This window comes from Molossus molossus, unplaced genomic scaffold (assembly GCF_014108415.1).
Source record: "Molossus molossus isolate mMolMol1 unplaced genomic scaffold, mMolMol1.p scaffold_m16_p_1, whole genome shotgun sequence".
In the NCBI taxonomy this organism is placed as follows: domain Eukaryota; kingdom Metazoa; phylum Chordata; class Mammalia; order Chiroptera; family Molossidae; genus Molossus; species Molossus molossus.
In genome coordinates, this window is record NW_023425344.1 from 189,407,975 (window position 1) to 189,429,350 (window position 21,376).

Sequence of the window (21,376 nt, forward strand, 5' to 3'; positions counted from 1 at the left end):
TTTTTATTTACTGAAAGGCCATAACTCCAGGAGAAAAAGAAGGCTTCTGTCTACATTCTGACAAGGCCACAATTTAAAGTCTACTAATGTTGGAATTTGTAGACCTGTCTCTGACATTAATCAGGTGATTGATGTGGTCAACAGAGATGTGCTCCCTCCCCTTTCAAGAAGGACTTGTGCCCTGGCTGGGTGGTTCAGTTGGTTGGAGCATCATCCCGTACACTGAAAGGTTGTGGGTTCGATCCCTAGTCAGGGCGGGTACAGGAGGCAACCAACTGATGTTCCTCTCTTACATCAATTGATGTTTCTTTCTCTCTCTCTCTCTCTCTCTCTCTCTCTCTCTTCCTTCCCCTCTCTCTAAAAAAAAGAAAAAAAATCAATAAACATATCCTTGGGTGAGGATTTAAAAATAATAATAATAATAATGATAATAATTTGGAAGTATTCCAATTTTTTTAAAAAAGGACTTGCTGCCCAGCAGCAAGGTATGAAGTCAAGGTGTGCCTCAGCTTCAAGAGCCACCTGGCCCAAGGTCACACCTTTCTGAGGGCAGCCCTCATCTGAGAGAGACTGGTGTGAAGGCCCAGCCATTCCAGCGGACAGGTCACTGTGGTGGGCGACAGTCAGTCCGGAGCTCCCCAGGCTGAGGCTTTGCAGGGCTGCACTGAATTGGACTTCCTCTGCCTAATCCAGCTTCCTCCTTCTTTCTTCACAGGTGCTGATCCCTAATGAACACCATGTGCCCCAAATTCTGTCTCAGCATCTGTTGCAGAGAACCCAACCTGTGACAACTGGCTGTGATGAGCTAGAAGGGCTGCGTAAGGTGAGGTGGGGAGGGGTATGTTTACTGGAAACGAAACAAGCACAGAAGCAGTAGTGGAGACTTGAAATAGCACATCTTTACAACCTTGGACAGCTCCGTGTCTAGCAGTACTTGGGTGACTCTAACTATGATAGGTGGAAATCTGTTGTTAACTGCCCAACTTAGACCAAATCTTGTAAGAGAAGCAATATCATCTATTTTGTGGTGTTGTTGTTGTCAATCCTCACCCAAAGATATTTTTCCATTGGTTTTTAAATAGAGTAGAAGGGAGGGAAGGAGGGAGGGAGGGAGGGAGGGAGAGAGGGAGAGAAAAAATTGATGTGAGAGAGACACATTGACTGGTTGCCTCCTGCACGACCATGACAGGGGCTTGGGATCGAACCTTCAACCCTTTGGTCCATGGACTGACACTCAACCCACTGAGCCAAACTGGTCAGGGCAATATTATCTACTTTTGTTCCCAACCCTAGAGATAACCTGTCTGATTTCTCAGAAAATGCAAATACCTGCCGATTTTACACAAAAACCCCTGCGAGTATCCAGATTTGCCATATCATTTAAATGTTAGTCATGGTTCTATTTTCAACTACCTGTAATTGTGCAGTGAAAGAGAGTGGCATTTTTTAGAACTCAGTGTTTTCTTACTTCATTTGGAAAGGTAGGTTTAAAGGCTGAAATTTAGCTTGGTGAGGGTCAGAGATCACACATCGTTTCTGTAGTGACAGAAGCTACTGCAAATCCTGGCAATAAAAAGGTAACCTTTGAAAATGAAAATCTGTCATCCACTAATTCTTCACTCCCCCCACACACACATACACACACTTAAAACCCTTCGCTGGCTTCCTATTGATCATCTCACAATAAAGACTCCGACCCTATGAGGTCCTACCTACAGAGTCTGACCCCTAACTCCATCTCCAGCCCCATTTCATTCCCTTCTCCTCTCTGATCCCCATTCTATCTATGCTGCAGCCACATTGGCTTTCTTGTTGTTCCTAAAATAAGCCATAGTACATCCTGACATAGGGCCTTGCACATGCTGTCCCCAACCCTGAAGCTCTTCCACCCACACCTCTCCCTCTTTAACAACCACTCATCTTTCCCAGCTCAAGCACAATTAGTTCCTCAGGGAAGCCTTCCTTGACCCCACATCTAGGACAGGTTCCTCAGTGATGGGATCTCACAGAATCACACTCCTTTCCTTCAGGGCATTTATCACATGGTCTCATTTAGAATTATACCCTCATGTCTGTGATTACTTGTTTAGCCTCGTCTCCCACTTCGATGGTCGGCTTCAGAAAGGTAGGAATGGTGTCTGGTTTTGTTCTTCATTCTATTCCTAGCTCCTAGCACAGTTCCTGGCAGATAGTAAGCACCCAATTTGTTGAACAAATGGATAAATGGATGGATGGATGGATGAGTGAGTACACAAAGAAAAAGAGAGAACTGCTGACTTTGTATGGTTGGCTTGAAACTTCTTAGGGTTAAAAGGTAGAAATGGGGAGTTAAAACCAGAAGTAGTTGCATGGAAGATGTGCATGGTGGCAACCATTAGAGAGGCTTTCTCCCTACCACTGGCAAGAGAGAAGGGTTGGTAGAGAGGTAACAAAGCACCATCAGAAGTCACAGCATAGCTGCAACATCACCACAGAGGACCAAACAAAAATACCCAGGACTAAGAGTAAATGAAAATTATTCACTTCACAATCAGGAAGAAATATCGTAGAATTAAAGTTGGAGTATATTCTTGAATTGGATTTCATTCTCCAGGGCCCTAAAGTTAACCAGCTGGAATCATTTTTTAAGGAGCATCCTATTTAAACTTTGGAAATGGAGCATCTGCCTTTTAATGGAAAAACTACTTCTCATTGTAAAGATTGCACACAATGTTCTTAGCTTCTTTGGTCTCCAGAAAAGGGAATTCAGATACCTCCCCATGTACTCACTATATCTTGAACCCCCTATGTCAACAAATCAGGCCAGATTAATAGCTAACTTTAAAAAATAATAAGTAGAAAGTATCAGTCCATCCTGAGAAATACTAGGCAGGGCAGCCTATGTAGATGTATCTGTCTCTCAAGAAGTGGTGGGGGGAGCTTAGGAAACTAGAGATCGAAGGGCCTCACATAACCAACCTCAGAGCCACTGTATTCAGACAACAGGCCAAGTTTACTACGCAATCAAAAGTTCTGTTCCTTGCCCTGGCCGGTTTGGTTCAGCGGTTAGAGCATCGGCCTGCGGTCCTGAGAGACCCGGGTTCGGTTCCCGCTAAGGGCACGTACCTCGGTTGCAGTTTGTCCCCGGCCCTGGTCGGTTGTGCGGGTGGCAGCCACTCGATGTGTCCCTTTCACATCGATGTTTCTCTCTCTTTCTCTCTGTTCCTCTCTCTCCCTCCCACTCTACCTGAACAAAAAATGGAAAAATGTCCTCGGGTGAGGATAAAAAAACAAACAAACATACAAACAAACAAAAAGTTCTGTTCCTGAATAAGCATCAGCAAAATATGTTTAGTTAATCAATTGATTAATCAAATATTGCTGTTTGGCACAAGCCCCTGCTCTGAGGGGACACAGTGAAGAGAGTTCCCTTCTTTAAGCATGCTATATCCCAACTAAAGAGCTAAGACTGGAAGTACTAAGGTAGTGGTCGACAACACAAGGCACCGTCTGAGTGTCAGCAAGTTCAGACGGCCCATAGTCAACAGCACTAAGTGTCATTGCTCATTTACCGTATGCCAACTAGTTTACCTGTATTGTCTCATTAAATCTTCACAACCCTATGAGATAGGTAAAAGTATAGTCCACTTAGAGAAGTTAGCAACATATTCCAAGTCCCAGTTGAGAAGTGGTTTCAAGCTCAGGTCTCTCTGAGTCGAACGCCCACGCTCCGAAGTCCCTGGGGCTTGCAGACCTGGGGGACAGGGAGAGCTGGAGGCTGGCGTGACGGCAAGCCTGGACGAGGAAGAGGGCTCTGAGCAAGACCTTAAACAGCCCTGAAATAGGCCTAGAAGAAGAAAGGTTGATGTGTGGTGGAAAGAGGGTGGAGGAAGAGGACAGAGGAGAAAGGCGAAGGAAACGAAGCAGGGCCAGCTGTTTTGATACAGCCCTTTTGGAGCGAGAGATGAGTGAAGATAATCTGCACTGTAGGTCACAGCAACATGTCCCACCTTCTTCCTTGTAAAATGCCATGTTTCTACACAGAGGACTTAGAGAGGGAACTGGGAGAAGGGGTGGGTGGAAAAGAATCTGCCCCTGCCTTTCTGCCCCTCCCTTGGCCCCCGTGCAGTATCTCAGGCACTCTGCCCACCCGGCCCTGTGCCCGCCCCATAGCCTTTGGAGTCTTACCCATGAGGGGCAGTATTTTGGCCTAAGGTTGTCAGGTAGAGCCTGGCTGGTTCCAAGGGAACTGGAACGCAGTTCCTCCTACTGGCTCTGGGCTCTGAAGCAGAGGGGTTGGGGTATGTGTGTCAGGCTGTCCTCACTCTCCTGACCATTAGACTTCCAAGGAAGATGGGGCCAGGTCTGTGGCGTAATCAGTTTTCTTAAGCCCTACCACCACCACACACAAATGTTTCACACAGAAATGCTCTCACTAAACAGCCTTTCATTCATTCATTTGTTCACTCGCTCATTCAACAGGTAATTATTGAATGGCCATTTCAAACCAGGAACTGTGCCACATGTTGGGGGAGTCAAGGTCAAACAAGATTTGGCCCCTAACCTCAGGAGCTGTATGTCCTATTGTTAATGGTGAGCACTGGTGACAGGTGGTCAGGTAACAGTAACTGTGATGAATATTGGGATAAAGAGGAGCTCAGGAGGCTCCGTGGGACTCCAACTGCTCACACTACAAGCTGCTTGTTTTATTCATTTTTATTTTTTAATATGTTTTTATTGATTTTTTTTATGAGGAAGAGAGGAAGGGAGAGGGAGAGAGAAACATTGATGAGAGAGAAACATATCTATTGGTTGCCTCTTGCACAACCCAGACCAAGGCCAGTGATCGAACCTGCAACCCAGGTATGTACCCTTGACCGGAATTGAACCCTTGATCCTTTGATCCTCAGGCTGATGCTCTAACTGCTGAGCCAAACTGGCCAGGGCTGTTTTGTTCATTTTTATACCTCCAAAGCCCATCACTGTGCCCGACAGATAGTAGGTGTTCAGTAGGTTGTTAGTGAATTAAATAAAGATCTCACTGGGGCTGACCCTCAACTCTGTCTCTCTGTGTCTTCTCCCCATTGGTCCTCAGCCTTACAATTGGCATCCTAAACCTGGATGACAAGAGATAAGGGTACATGGCAATTCTTTCACTAGGTCATAGTATGTTAGTTAAGAGGAACTGGACAAAGTTGTCTCTATCATCTCCCTCCCCTCCTCATGTCCCTGTAGTTGGGGTCCTTCATGAACCACTCCATGTCCCTGTAGTTGGGGTCCATGCTTTCCTAATTGCTCCTCATCCAGACGGCCTGCTAAGAATACCCAAGGTGGTCAATGTCCCCATGAAAACTCAGGAATCCAGACCTTGACACAGAACTTCTGTGTTATAACTTCAGCTTTCTTCTGCTTCCTCAGAGGTTCTACCCTGGTTCACACTGGTGAGCAGTGGGCAGGAAGTCTGAGATGCCCTGGGCTTGCTCTTCTGTGCAAAAAAAAAAAATCCCCACCTTTAAGCACTGGAATGTCCATCTTTGGGAAGGACATGGTTACAGAGCTCTTGCCATGAAGTCACAAGGTGCTTGCTTCCCCATCATCCTACTGGTTCCCTCAGTGCTGAAACAGCTGTGACCCCCTATACTACAGAAAGTCCTTTCTCCTTGACAGCTCCAGCTGGCTCAATGGGCCACCTCCTCCTCTGAGATGATGGGCTGTGGAAACAGCAATCATAGCTTCTGGTTGACGTCCTCCCACCCTGCAGGTTCTGGGGCCCTGAAGCGGCAGAACCATTCTGGGGAAAGCTGAGAAAGACAGAGAGCAAAGAGGCTGAGATGCGACTCTGTGTTTGGGGGACAGTGGCCCTTGAGGCACAGCAGGCATCTGAGATGGCAGGAAAGGGAGGTTGTGGAGGGGTAACTAGGCATCTGTCTCTCAAGCAAAGCAGGCTAAGTAAGGCCCAGAACCGGCCTGGCTAGAGTCCCAACCCTTCAACCAGAAAGCACCTCAGAATCAGTCCAGGGTTGTCTTGGGACCTGCTCAAAGGCCCCCAGCTGGGGGTGGCAGAATGGGATAGAAACAGGTCTGTGGATTCCCATTCTTTAACTGTTCTCTCATCACCCTGCCACCTCCCACGTAGCTGTCAAATCCTGGAATCAACCTGCACAGATGACTTGCCAGGCAGGGCTGGGTTTTTCTGTTTCTGACCAATGGCCTTTTTAACCCTCCGATGGATGTCAACTGTCTCGAAACTATCCATTCCCTTCCTTTTAAAGATCTAGTGGGGTCTTCAGTGGCTCTGTGGGGTCCTGTGTTGGGGCGGTGGGGGAGCGTGATGGACAGCCTGGACCCAGCCCAGCAACCGAGCTTCCAGAGACAGTGGACATGAGCCTTGGCATCAGGGCATGCTGATGCTTTTCTCCAGAGAGGGCAGTGTGGGGGCAACAGGGGGAGGAATCCTGGGATTTCCCGGCCACAAAAATTCCTGCTCTCCCCCTCAGTCTGACCCTAGTCTGCCCGTCTGGGCCACAGCAATACGGACCCGCAGGGCAGCAGGAAAAGGCGGGAGAGGCGGGTTCGCTGGTTTGCTTGGCCAGCACCGGGAGCATGATCCCTGTCTACCCCTCCTCCGCGGGCTGTCTCCACTCGTTCCTCTCCCCCTCTGCACATCTCCGCCCGCCTGTCCCTCCGGGCCGCTCGGGCGCCACTGGTGCTGTCCCCAACCCGCCCCGCCAACCGGGCCAAAGGGCGGCGTGACTCACGGCGCTGCCACCAGCCCACGGCTTGCCCGTGGCGTATAAAGGCTGCCCGGCGTGAGGCGCCCAGCCCTGTCCGGCGGCCCGAGGCGCAAAGAGCATGGCCCGGAGCGCGGAGCGAGGCTGCGCGGGCGCGGGCTGCGGGCTGCGCGGTGCCCTGGCCGCCGTGGCCCTGCTCTCGGCGCTCAACGCGGCGGGCACGGTGTTTGCGCTGTGCCAGTGGCGCGGGCTGAGCGCGGCGCTGCGGGCGCTGGAGGCCCAGCGGGCCAGGGAGGGGCGAGAGGACAGCGCCCTGCGCGCCTTCCTGCAGGAGCTGAGTCGCGCGCCGCGCCGGGCGCCCGAGCCGCTCCAGGACCCCGCGGGCGCCGCGCGCAACAGGCGCAGCCACAGCGGGGAGCCCGCGCCGCAGCTGCGCGCCGAGAGCCAGGACATGCTGATGATGATGACCTACTCCTTGGTGCCGGTAGGCGGGGCTCGGCGCCGGGGGCGCCCCAACGGCGTGGGCGGTGGGCAGGGTGGGGAAAGGACCCCGACATCCTCTCCTCCCCTGGCCGGAGGGCTGTGGGAAGGGCCCTGCGGATGTCACTTTAGCCTTTTGGGATCAGTGTCCTCATCATCTAAATGGGGAAGTGGTGAAACAGTACGTCTTCCACCTCTGACGTCGTTGAGTCTGCAGGTAAATGAAGGGTGTAGGAAGTGTTTTTAAGATCCTACTTTCCTTCCTAACTTTGGACAAAAGTTCTCACCTTCTGTTGTGAAGGGAACCACAGCGGTCCCCGGGCTCTGCCTGTGACACTCTCTGGGGCCCCCTGAGAGTAGGGAGGCAGCATTTCTGAAAGAGCGCGGACTTCTTCAATAAAGGGATTCTTTTCCTGGCATAATCTAGTGGTCTGGTTTTTCACCTGGCTCGGCCCATCCCCATGAGATTGCTGACCTAATTGTCTCGGTTTAAGTGAAAACAATCAGCACTAATTTTACCAACCACCTAGGACACTGATGCAGAGAAGGTTTCTCCTAGGCCTAAAACGGTTTTCTTAAAATTCAGTGTCAAAGCTGAGGTTTTAATATGGGAGTGGATAGAACACCAGAAATTGCTTACAGGTGGTGCATCTGGGGAGCGTCTGTAGCTTTTCTTTGTATTTTCAAAGGGGCTCCATTGCACACCCCATCCCCCGCCCAAAGGTTTAAGAAACACTGCTCTAAAGAGAGTCTTGAAAGCAAAATTCTCCATCCCCTCCATCCCCCAGTTTTAAGTTTCTTTGCTTTGACTGATTTTAACTCTGTAATCATCTGACAATTACAGGTAGATCACATTACTGTTCCTTATTCCATTTTATTATCCATTACAATCACAATGGTCTCATTTCACTTTATAATTACAGAGATTTCAGTTCTGTCTTCTCAAGTCAAGTGTGAGGAATACTCCGGAATCCTAGGTATTTGAAACTCAATCCACTTAACGCTTCTGTTATTATAGAAGCTTTTAAATATCTTGTATGAGCTGAAATGGTTTTAAAACCACACTACAAACACCTCTTTTGAGAGATCAGATTTTCATCTTTTTTTACCCATAAACATTTACAAATCTGGGCCCAAGCAAAAATTCCAAAAACAGACCTCTCCAAAATGAAGAGATACCATTAAAGGAATTTGCTCTTTCTCTTGTCTCTCTACCGTGCACTTTGAGGGGTTTTTGAAACCCTCGAAGAAGGATGAATCTGGGCATCAATGTTTTATATTTCTTAATACTGCTTTTAAGGTAGAGACTTATATATCCAATTGCAGCCTGTTCAGCCACTAACTCAAGAAAATGGAGAGACTCATCTCTGTGTCAGCCTGAAAGCTATATTTAACTACCATCACCCGCTCTATTACAGGTCAGGGAGCAGAAACATCACATTTGTCCGGCAGAAACATTTGTAGATTATCACCAGCTCACCCTCCACTTGCAGTGGGCATGCTTTGACCTTTTAGAGTCAATGAGGGAATTCCCATGCAGGCCAGTGGAAAGCAACCATCATAGTGCTGGCTTTCCTCTTAGGGGTAGTTCTCAAGCAGTAGGCACATTAAAAATGATTCCATCCCTGGCCGGTTTGGCTCAGCGGTAGAGCGTCGGCCTGCGGTCCAGAGAGACCCGGGTTCGGTTCCCGCTAAGGGCGTGTGCCTTGGTTGCGGTTTGTCCCCGGCCTTGGTTGGGTTGTGTGGGTGGCAGCCACTCGATGTGTCCCTTTCGCGTCGGTGTTTCTCTCTCTCTCTCTCCCTCCCCACTCTATCTGAACAAAAAAAACCCAAAAAAACAAAAACAAAAAATGATTCCCGAGCTCCACCTTCAGACATATAGAATCATAATTTCCCCACCCTCACGCCCCCTTGGTGAGTCTGATGCAGGTGGTTCAGGTGCCACACTTTGAGAAGCACTACTCTAGACCACGGCTTCTCTAACTTGAATGTACATATGAATATCTTAGGGGTCTTGTTAAAATGCTGATTCTGATTCGGAAGGTCCGAATCAGAGGTCCCGATTCGATTCCTGGTCAGGGCACATGCCCAGGTTGCGGGCTCGATCCCCAGTGAGGGGTGTGCAGGAGGCAGCCAATCAATGTTTCTCGCTCATATCCATGTTTCTATCTCTTTCTCCCTTCTAAAAGATCGATAAAAACATATATATAGAAAAAAATTAAAAGATTAATAAAAAAGAACCGTCCTAGGGCCCTCTAGTAGAAAAAGTTACTAAGAGAACTATTTAGTATACAGCATGACAGTCAGTATGCACACTTCTTAATGTTAAAGTTTATACCTCCCCCCACCCTTTTTACAACACCAGTAAGCCTTCAGTGGGGGCGAGATCAGAGGTTCCCTCACTGAGGTCCATGTCTGGAGAGATCTAAGAACAAAGAAATAAGCTGTATGCAGATTAATATCATTTCAAAAAGTCCTCCAGAACGGCACGTTTATCCATGATGAGCCTCCCCAAGCTAACAGATAATTCCGAGTTCTGTGCTTTTGGCTGAAAGTACATCTACTCAGCATGATCATTCTGGCTAGTACATTCTGACCAGAGACTGGTTGGAAGCTGTAAATCACTTTGTTAAAAGGGCAATATAACTAATTATTACTTAAGTACAGTTTGTTTGGTACAGCCAGACACATTACAATCTTTAAAAGTAAGTGGGTGCTTTGGAGAACAGTCATAAAAGGGGCCCTGGGAACGACTCAGCGAGACCAGAAATGGGAACTCCTGTAGGAGATGCTGCTTCTGTTCGGTCTGCACCCTGCCCCACCTCTCACTTCTCCCAGCTGCTCCCCCACATTCCGTTGTCCGGATCTCTCTACCGATGTTCTGGCAGCTTTATAATCCTGCCCAGATTCTAGGGTTGAGGACCCAGGAGGAAGAAAGTTTTACTTCTCCCAGTGTACACCATAAGCTGGGATAAAAAAAATTTGCATTGAACAACAACAACAGAAAAACAACTCTAAAATTACTAGAAGAAAATGTGAGTAACTTCATTTTAAGTCTTGAAATGGGAAGACCTTTCTTTCAAACTATAGCTCAAAAGCCAGAAGCAAACAATAAGTAAACTTAACTACATTTTAAAAGTACACACAACAATAACAAAACTTCTGTATAGCAAATAACAAAGAGAAACAAACACACCATAAACAAAGGCAAAAATAAATGACAAACTGGAAAAACATATTTGCAGCTCATATCACAGATATAGGGCTAATCTTCTGATATATATATATATATATATATATATATATATATATATATGCGCTCCTAAAAGACGATAAGGAAAAAAACAAAAATAAGAGGTAAATCAGCAACAGAAATAGAAACCCAATAGGAAAATGGAACAGACAGGTTCTCAGGAAAAGCAATGCAAATGTCTCTTAAACACATGGGAAAAGATCTCTTGATTTAAAAATGCAAATCACAACTGCCCTGAATAATTTTTACCTGTCAGGATGACAAAACTACAAAAGTTTGACAACATAGTCTGTTGAGGAAGCTGAAAGTAAACAGATGTTTGCATTGGGTTTGGGGTGCAAAATGGTACAATCCATACATACAGAAGCAATTTGTCAATACCTAAAAAAATTAGGAATGCATTTATCCTCTGACCCAGCAATTTCACATGTGGAAATGTGTCCTATACAACAGACTTGATCACCTATGAAATGATGTAAACACGCAGTCATTCACTGCACAATATTTATAAAAACAAAAGACTTTTAACACCCTTGTTCACCAGTACAGAACTAGTCAAATAAACTGACCTATGCACCCACTGATAGCAGGTAGCTAAGACAAGAATGAGGAGATTCTCTCTGTACTGCTGTTGCAGTCCCCAGGGTATGTATTTTAAGTGAAGAAAGCAAGGCAGAAGAAAGTATCTGTTGTATTACTTTGTGTAAGGAAGAAGAGGAAAAACAAATGAAGAAATGAACAAAAGGGAGGGTGGAGACAGTGGGAATGAGCCTTTCACTATAGCTTTGTGTATTATTTTGACTTTTGAACCTTGTGGTTGTGTTCCTCTTTTGTGAGTGAAAAGGTCATAAGCACAAGGTTACATGGCAGCTGCCACCAGGCTGGGGTGATAGTGGGGTAGGGGTGGCTCGCCTGAGGTCATGTGCTCTAAAAGAGAGGCTCTTGCCCTGGCCAAGTGCCTCAGTTGGTAGGAGTGCCGTCTGGTATACCAGAAGATTTCAGGTTCGATTCCCAGTTGGGGCACTTACCTGGGTTGCAGGTTTGATCCTTGTGTGAGTCAACTGATCTCTCTCTCTCTCTCCCTCTTCCTCTTCCTCTCCCTTCCTCTCTCTGGAATCAATAAAAAAAAAAAAAAAAGCACATATCCTCATGTGAGGATTAAAAAAGAGAGAGAGGGGATTTTGCAAGTTGTTGCCATTATACAAACAAGAGCCCAGTGTGCCTGATCTTTTGAATTTTTTCAAGAGAAGTAAAAAAAAAAAAAAAAAAAATCTGACTTTTAATGAAAAATTGCTTAGCTTTTAAATATTGACAACCCCCCACCCCAATTTTTAATTGGCTGACAATGTGTTGGCCAAACAACACTCACATCATTAGGGGCCACGTTAGAGCTTCCAAACTTAGTCTGCGGCAGCCTCATCTTATAATCATGAGTAATTTTAAACAAAAATGGCTTTATTGAGCTCAAACACAGCTCCATGCCCCCCCAGTTATTTCCCAGCCCGATTCTGGGAGGATAGCGGTCGTGGTGCCATCGTTATTGTTATTGTTATTGTTGGTCATGTGGAGATGGCTTTTTTGCATTTGGTTTGGTTTGGCTTTTTTTTTGTTTTTTTTTGGTTGTTTCTAAAAACCAATTCCACCTTAAGTGGTTGGAGATTTCTCTGGACTGTGGTTTTTCCAAAGCATGTGCTCCAATTCTGAGGGTAGTTCTCAAGGAGGAGGTCCCAGCTGTCGAAGCAGTAACACATTATTGTAACAAACCGAGCTGTTCACGATGACTGCTATGAGGACATGTATGTAGATCTAAACATTATCTAGTTTAAAGGGGGAAAAAGCATGTTACCCGAAGTCACAGCTCCTGTTTGCATGGAGGCTGTATTTCCTTGAAGGCCGTGCCGAGGTTTACCTCCCTTCCCCACCCCTTGGACTGGCCACCTCCAGATGGGGTAAAAGCTGAGGATTTAGATGTAGGGTCAACACGCTATGGCCTACAGGCTAAATCTAACCTGCTACTTGTTTTTGTACAGCCCACAAAGTAAGGATGATTTTTACATTTAATAGTTAGGAAAAAAATAAAAGAAGAATGATATTTCATGACATGTCAACATTATATGACATTCACATGTCAGTAACCGTAAATGAAGTCTTATTGGCATACAACCATGCCCGTGTGTTTCAGTACTGTCTGTGGCTACTTTCACATGAAACAGCAGAACGGAGTGGTTGCAGCAGAGCCTAAACTATTCTCTGTCTGGCCCCTTACAGTAAACTGTTGCCCATTGGAGCAGAGGGGGAATGGGGGTCATTCCTCTGGAGAGCCCAAGCTACTAAATCAGGACTGTTCTGGCCTTGGCTCACCTTGGGTGTTAAGACCTCCCTGATGGAGATAGTCCGGGACAGAGCTGACGGGAGAGTGTGGCTGCACCCTGGAGGGAGGCTGTGCCCACCCTCAAGCCTTGGTCCTTCCAGGCTGGCTTCCCAAGTCAGGAGCAGTCAATGTTAGGACAGCTAGTCTCTTTCTAGCCAGAACAGCAGAGGGGAGAGCAGGAGGAACAAGCCTACTGGGCCTTTAAACCTCAGCAGGATGGATCTTCAGGGCCTGGTGAACTGTCTACAGTGTATCCGCTGTATGCCTACCTCTTCTTCAGCCGTCACTGTCACCATGCCAGGGATAAAAGGGGTTTTCCCTTTTGGAACCCAAAACCACATGCCCCGCTTGCAAAGTGCCACTCCACTCTGGGGAAACAGCAGAACCCCTTAGACCAGCCTGTCACTTCGTGGCACTGACCACTGGACCACAGGCTGAGAGATCCTTGGGCAGAGGGCCCTTTCTGGGTCTTCCAGTGCCAAGGGGTGTTCATCTCCTGATTGCCCTTGTCCCAGGATCTCTCCACAGCTGGCCCAGGGTTACCTCCACGTGGTGCCGATGCTGCCTTCAGCTGTTGTGTGCCAACCTGGGAGTCCTTCTGTACTGTTAGGTCCCAGCCAAATTTTCTCCACCTGATGCTTCCCTGAGGTATATTGTGGTAGAGAACAATGTGGACCTGGGAGTTAGACGGATTCATATCCTGGACTCACAGCTCGGTAGCTGGGTGACCTTGGGCAAGTCTTTTAACTTCTCCAAGCCTCTGTTTCCTCATCTGTAAGACTGAGATAATAGTATACACCTCAGAACTGTTAGGAGGTTTAAGGGAAATGCTTTTGGTAAAGTACAAGTGCCTGGTATAGTCAGGCTCCCAATAAGTGTCCATTGTTGCTGTTAAGGTTAATCACTATTTATCATTAGTCCTTCTTGCTCTATGCTCTCAGCATTTTATTTCTGGGTTTACTCTTTATCTCCAATTCTCTCAGAATGCCAAGTTGTTCATATGTGCTTCTATCAGCTGCTGCTTCGGGATAATATTTGGTTTCTTAAAGCCTAGACTAGCATCACACCCACCTAAATTATCTTGTCACTGACAACAGAAGAGATAGCCTTGATGTGCGGCAGGGTTTCTTCGGCGCCCTGGGTTTCCTGGGCCCCCGCCCTTCTGCATGGCCACTGGTGACGAGGGCTGACGCGCACTAACAGAGTCATCTTGACCCCGATGCTGGCTGCCTCACCTATTTGGTGGCAGTCCTAAAAAGTTTTCGATGCTTTTATTTGAAACATTGACAAAATGTAAGTAAAGGGAGAGCAAAAATGATTTCTAAGAAAGGAGAGCTATTTACTTCTGGGGGTCTCATGTTCTCCAGGATACAGTTACCTGTGTGGCAACTATCAGAACAGTCTTCAGATCTGATGAAACACAATTATCTGAAAAAAATAAATAAACGTTCTTTTTTTGCTCTACATTCCTCAAATTCCCCTTTCTTTCCCCCCCCCCCAAAAGAAATCCTTGGCCAAATCTAGTTGACATTCAAGCTTAATTTTCATGCATTTTATCTGCAGACTGAAGGTCACCTTGTGTGAAACAAGCTGAAGCTTTTAGGTTGTGATTCTGCTACAAAGGGAGCATTTTCCAGCCCATCAGTTGCTTTTATGTAGCTCTTTGGGTTTTAACAACTCTATATTTTAAGAAGATATAATTTACTTCTAGCTGAACTAAAGTTCAAGACACAATTTTCTTTACTGAAAGGCAGAGTTAAAACAACAAGTCCACCTAAAGATCATTTAAAATGCAATTTGTCGAGTTTGTTCTGAATGCAATAGATAAAGTAACCCCTTCATCTGCCAAGCAGGAAAAGTTCCTTGTGTTCACCAAGTGCTGGGAACTTTGGAGACCCTGCCCAGGCTGTATGTGAAAACGGTGGGGTGCTTGGGAATGTGTTGTGGATAAGTGCACCCAGCCTGAAATGATGAGCTGGCAACTGCAAAATCAGTAACTGTAGTGGGTGAGTGTTGGAGTCTGGAATCCTTTTCCCTTGAGGGCAAAAAAAGAAAAGAAAAGTCCTCTTCTTTTTTTTTTTTTTTTATTTATTTATTTATTTATTTTTTTGTTACAGATATTTTACCTTTTTACCCCATTGGCACCCCCCACCCCACCCCCCCTCCACCCTGTCCCCGGCTTAGTTGTCCATGTCCATTGGTCATGCATACATGCATATAAGTTCTGTGGTTTATCTCTTCCCACCCCCCAACCCCCATCCCCTCTTCTGAGGGATGTCAGTCTGTGCCCTACTTCCATGTGTCTGGGTCTACTGTATTCCTCAGACTGTTATGTTCATTATATTCCGTATATAAGTGAGATCATGTGGTATTTGTCTTTTTCTGCTTGGCTTCTTTCACTTAGGATAATACTTTCCAGGTCCCTCCATGTCGTCTCAAAGGATAAGAGATCTTTCTTTCTTACCGCTGCATAGTATTCCATTGTGTATATGTACCACAGCTTTTTGATCCATTCGTCTACTGGTGGACACTTGGGCTGTTTCCAGATCTTAGCTATTGTAAATAGTGCTGCTATGAACATGGGGGTACATATATTCTTCCTGATTGGTGTTTCAGGCTTCTTAGGGTATATTCCCAGCAGTGGGATCACTGGGTCGAATGGAAGTTCAATTTTTAATTTTTTGAGGTAGCACCATATTGTTTTCCATAGCGGCTGCACCAGTCTGCATTCCCACCAGCAGTGTATTAGAGTCCCCTTTTCTCCACACCCTCGCCAACACTTGTTGTTTGATGATTTGTTGATGGCGGCCATTCTGACAGGTGTGAGGTGATACCTCATTGTTGTTTTAATTTGCATCTCTCTGATGATTAGTGATGTTGAGCATTTCTTCATATGTCTCTTGGCCATTTGTATGTCCTGTTTGGAGAGGTGTCTATTCAGCTCCTCTGCCCATTTTTTAATTGGGTTCTTTGTCTTCCTTTTGTGGAGTTGTATGAGCACTCTGTATATACTGGAAATTAACCCCTTATCTGATACATCATTGGCAATGATGTTCTCCCATACAGTGGGTTGCCTTTCCATTTTGATGATTGTTTCTTTTGCTGTGCAGAAGCTTTTTAGTTTGATGTAGTCCCATGTGTTCATTTTCTCCTTTATTTCTGTTGCCTTAGGTGATGTATCAGTGAAAATTCTGCTCCGTATGATGTCCGAAATTTTGTTGCCTACATTTTCTTCTAGAATTTTTATGGATTCACGGGTCACATTTAAGTCTTTTATCCATTTTGAGTTTATTTTTGTGTATGGTGTAAGTTGATGGTCTAGTTTCATTTTTTTGCATGTAGCTGTCCAGTTTTCCCAACACCATTTATTAAAGAGGCTGTCTTTACTCCACTGTATGCTCTTGCCACCTTTGTCAAATATTAATTGAGCGTATTGCCTTGGGTCCATTTCTGGGTTTTCAGTTCTGTTCCACTGGTCTATATGCCTGTTCTTGTGCCAGTACCAGGCTGTTTTGGTTACAGTCGCTTTGTAGTATAACCTGATATCTGGTATTGTGATCCCTCCAACTTTGTTCTTCTTTTTCAAGATTGCTGTGGCTATTCGGGGTCTTTTTTGGTTCCATATGAACTTTTGAAGTATTTGTTCTAGTTCTATGAAATATGTCGTTGGTATTTTGATGGGGATTGCATTGAATCTATAGATTGCTTTGGGTAGTATGGACATTTTAATTATGTTAATTCTTCCAATCCATGAACAGGGTATGTTCTTCCACTTTTTTATATCTTCCTCTATTTCTTTTTTCAATGAAAAGTCCTCTTCTTATATGCAACACTTGAGGACCTTGGAATCAATCCCTCTGAACAGGAAGACCCTTTACAGCGAGCATCAGGGCAGTCCAGGAAGGAGAAAAGGAGTCCTCGCTGAAGTGATGAAGGAAGGTTTCATGGAGGAGACAGACTTGAAATGGGCAATGTAGGGTTGGTGAGACCTGAGCAGGCAAGGAGGGCGAATCATTCCAAGCACAGTAATAACTTGAGCCGAGGCCTAGGGACTGGAATGAAAATTGTACAGGCTGGAAGAGCGATGGGCCAGGCAGGCCTTCCTGCACCAGGGAGTCTGGGTGGGGCAGGGTGGGGCTAAGGTTGGCTGGAGGAGAGAGAGCCTTGTATTTCCACTTTTGAGAAATGAGTGTGGTGGGCAATTAAGAGTATCGTAGACCCTTTACCAGGGGGAGTCTTTAGACAAGTGGTGTTATAGGACTGACTTGGTGATGCAGTACAGGAAAGAGTAGATAGGGGAGAGGCCAGAGGCCAGAGGCAAGTTAGGAAGCGAGTGCATTAGTCCAGGCAAGAAATAACTTATGTCTGGCTAAGGTATGAAGAAGAAGGTGTATATCCTCAAAATATCAAGAAAGAAGAATGAATTGAGCTTGTTAACTATTTGGATATAAGAGAGGTGGTCCATCTGCTCGAGACCCATCCAACGCTGAGAAGGGTGGTTGGCACCACAGACAAAATTGAGGAAACACAGGAGGGGGTTAGTTTGGAAGTGTGGGTGCTGAATTTGAGACTAAATGAAAAGAAAGAAAAAAAGGGGAGGAAATCTGAGGAATGAAATAGTATTCCGGGAGAGGAGAACATTTTACTTCTAAGAACTCTGTCTTCATCAGTGAGGTCTTTACAAGTCTAAAAAGTAAAAGGCAGACCCCAAAGTCTGTAAAATGAGTGCTGGAATTATATATGTTCACTCCTGACCCTCCCTTCATTAGCTGTGTGACCTTTGACAGGTCACTCAACCTCTCTGTGTCTCAGCTCCCTCATTCAGAGTGCAGTGATAGCAGTATCTACCTTAGGTGTTGTCATAAGGATTCAATTCGGTAATCCATGAAAAGTCATTAGCATGCTTCTTAGAATTCAGTATGTGTTACCTTACTATTCCTGATATTTTAGCGTTTCTCAAACGCATCCTTTCTGTGCTTCAGGGAATTTTGGAGTCTTGTAATAAAAACAGTGGAAACGGAATCAGCAGGACTTGCCAGAGAAAGGGCAGATCCTAGGATGACTCTAAAGTCTGGAATCCGGTGACTGGGGAAACACACGGACCGCTACAAAGAATGTTGTTTCCCAGATGGTCGTTTTTCTGGTTGATGGGTCCAAAAGGAAAAAATACATTTTGGATATTAGATTTAGGGAATTAATTATACTAATCATAATTTGCAAATATCTTTATTCATGTCTAGTATGAACCCATGCATTCATTCTTTCACTGACCAGACCTTTTTGAGGCCCCTAGGAACGGCCTGTTTGTCAGACCAGTGGTCCCGTCCAGCAGCGTCCCGATGCTAACAGCCTCAGCAGTTGTTTTGTGGGTGAGCAGCTCACACTAAGGAAATGTTTCCCGGAGTAAGCGCTCAGAGCCCTTCCCTGTGCTGAGGGAGGAGGGGCTGAGCAGGGAGTAGGTTGACAGAGCGTCTTGACAAATGTTTTCGCTGTGTACAAAGAATGCCACGGGGCAGAGCTTGGGCATAATGCTTTAATTCTTTGTCCATTTTCCCAGCGTCGGACAAGTTACTTAACTATGGTTCCTGTACCTGTATACTTTTCCGACTATCAGGTGGGGATAAGAATGCTTAGATAAGAATCAGACATTCTCTAAAGATGCTTGTTGAAGGGAACAATGTGGACACAAACTGTCGTTATTAACAGTTAGTGGAAGATTATTCCAGCAGCACTGCTGCTTCAGAAAACTCCATTAGAGGCCTGGGGGCGGCAAGTGATTCTCAGCTCACTTCAGAACACTCGTCTCCTTCCCACTAACTCCTTCTGCACTTGCTTGTCTGCATTGCACAACGGAAGCCCTGTCTCGGTACAGTTTTGGTCTCTAATGTGTCACCTGTAGCCACCTTGTCTCTTTAAATATAGCTCACTGTTCTTTGCTGTACCTCTAGTGAGGTGTTTGATGAATGCTTCTTCATAGACGAATTCATCCACAACTCAACAAGTGCAAATATCAACAGAGCCCGTTTCTGAATCCGGTTTCTTAACATGCTAAGGGTGTTGAGGATGGGTCCTGGAGCATTTTCAAAATTTCTTTCTCAGAATGCATGCCACCCACCAAATAGGAGGTAGTGCCAGGTAGTAAGACTGACTCAGGTATCTGTTCTACCTGCCAGAGATTCATTCATTCATTCACTCACTCACTCAACACATAGTTACTGAGCACCGACTATGTCCCAGGCACTGTTGTGGGTATAAGAGAAACAGTATGAACAATATATACAAATCCCCATCTTCTTGGACTTTATGTGTTGAGGGAAGGGGCAGACAAAAACCAGAGTAAACTATCTACAATATTAGAAGGAGATTCGTGTTATGGAGAACAAAAAAGCAGGATGAGGTTTAAGGAGGGGGATGGGAAGATGCAATTATGTCATTTGGGTGGGAAAGGCCTCACTGAGAAGGTGACATTTGAGAAAAAACTTGGAGCCCTGGCCGGTTTGGCTCAGCGGTTAGAGCGTCGGCCTGCGGTCCGGAGAGACCCGGGTTCGGTTCCCGCTAAGGATACGTACCTTGGTTGCAGTTTGTCCCCGGCCCTGGTTCGGTCGTGTGGGTGGCAACCACTCGATGTGTCGCTTTCACGTCAATGTTTCTCTTTCTCTCTCTCCCTCCCACTCTATCTGAACAAAATATCGAAGAAAAAAAAAAAAAGAGAAAAAACTTGGAGGAGGAAGTGAGCCATGTGAATATCTGGGGAAGGGCTATTCAGGTAGAGGGAATAGCAAGTGCAAAGGCCCTGAGGCTGGACTGTGTCTGGAGAGCTCAAGGAGCAGCAAGGAGACTGGAGCAGAGCAAGTGGGAAGGAGTAGTAGGAAAGGGGGTCAGACAGATAATTTGGGGGGAGGAGGAACAAGGGAACCAGTTCATGTAGGACCTTGTAAGCTGTTGTAGAGATATTGGCCTTTATGGGGAGTCTTTAGGCAGAGAAGGCACATGATCTGACCTGCCTTTTCAAAGAATCACTATGATGAGACTAGACTCCGTGTGGGGGCAGTGGAAGCAGAGAGGCTATTAATACAGCTGTTGCCGTAATCCAGGTGAAAGACAGCAGCAGCTTAGACCCGGGTGGGAGCAGTAGAGATGGTAAGAAGTGGACAGTGTCTAGATAGGTCTGCTGGTGGAGTGGATGGAATTTGTTAACAGCTTTAATGTGAGGTATGAGATGAGGGGAAGAGGAGTTGAATGGCTCCAAGGTTAGTGACCAGCAATGGAAAGACAGAATTACCATTCATTGAGATGGCAGAACCGCAGGTGGAGCAGGGCTGGGGCGAGTACCAGGAGTTCAGTTTGGGGCGTGTTAGCACTATTTCCACTAGATGTCCAAGCGAAGATGTCGAAGAGGCAGCTGCACACCAGAGTCTGGGAGGGGGTCCTGGTTGGAAGTGTACCAGGGCACAGTGGAGTTGCTGAACTTAAGAATTCATTCCCTGGACACAGGGAGGCTCTAACCAACAGTCAGTCTACTCCTATGAAACTCAAACTTAAAAAAAAAAGCTCTTTTATAAACAACCAAATTAAATCAATGAACTGTATTGGGAGCCTTGGGTGCCAGAGATTTTGTCTTACCTTTGTAAACACAGGGCCCAGCTTATAAAGTGTTTGCTGATAAATAAATAGGTACTTCTAAATCAGTCAGAAATATCTTGGAAAGGAGTTTAAAGGAAACCTTTTACCAACTGAGCACTATGCAAGTCACTATAACAAATGCTGAGTGCCTGTTCCGCACAGTGTGGGTGCACTCTGTGGGTGACGAGGAAGAACAACGGCCCCCAAGGACTGTATTAGCTAGTGGGAGGGAAAAGACAAATCCTCAAACACGACACAAAGGAAAGGATAATAGGATCCTAAGAGAAGGAAGAATAAAAAATCCAGTGGACGATAAGGAAAGGTTTCAAGAAGGAAGCAGCATTTGAGCCACACTTAGAAGGTGGGCAGGATCAGAAGCAAGGTCTGGGAGGAGGGAAGAAGGCACTTGGATGACAGGTGGTTCATTTTAACTACAGCATGATACAGGTGTACGTAAAAATGTCTGAAAAGTCCACCCTGGACAGTGTGGCTCAGTTGGTCCCATACACCGCAAAGTCGCAGGTTCGATTCCTGGTCAGGGCATGTACAGGATGTGGGAGGCAACTGATTGATGTTTGACTCTCACATCGATGTTTCTCCCTCTCTCTCCCCCTCTCCCTCTCCCTTTCTCTCTCTAAAATCAATAAAGCATGTCCTCTGGTGAGAGTTTAAAAAAAAAAAAAATCTAAAGAGTTTTGCCTCCATTCTTGAAACTTATTTGGAGTATAGAATTGAAAATGTTTTTAGAAATGCCCCTAAGACTTTTTCTAGATTGCATGATTTAAGCAGTTTTGTGATGCTATGCCTTAGCATCATTTTGTTCATATTTTTTGTTCTTAAAATTATTGAGCTTGTTGGAGATATCAGTTTATGGTTTCCATTATATTTTGGAATGTTTTCTGTCATTATGTCCTCAGATATTTTTCTGCCCTCCCTGCC

General features: G+C 45.8%; 1 protein-coding gene across 1 annotated transcript in view; it reads left to right on the forward strand.

Moving 5' to 3' along the window:
* The first annotated feature begins 6,831 nt into the window (after positions 1 to 6,831).
* Positions 6,832 to 21,376, forward strand: part of GLDN (gliomedin) — a 56,410-nt gene continuing 41,865 nt past the window's right edge. Inside the window, exon 1 of the mRNA XM_036275818.1 lies at positions 6,832 to 7,194. Within this exon, the coding sequence (XP_036131711.1) occupies positions 6,832 to 7,194 (363 nt within the window). The remainder of the gene's footprint in view (positions 7,195 to 21,376) is intronic.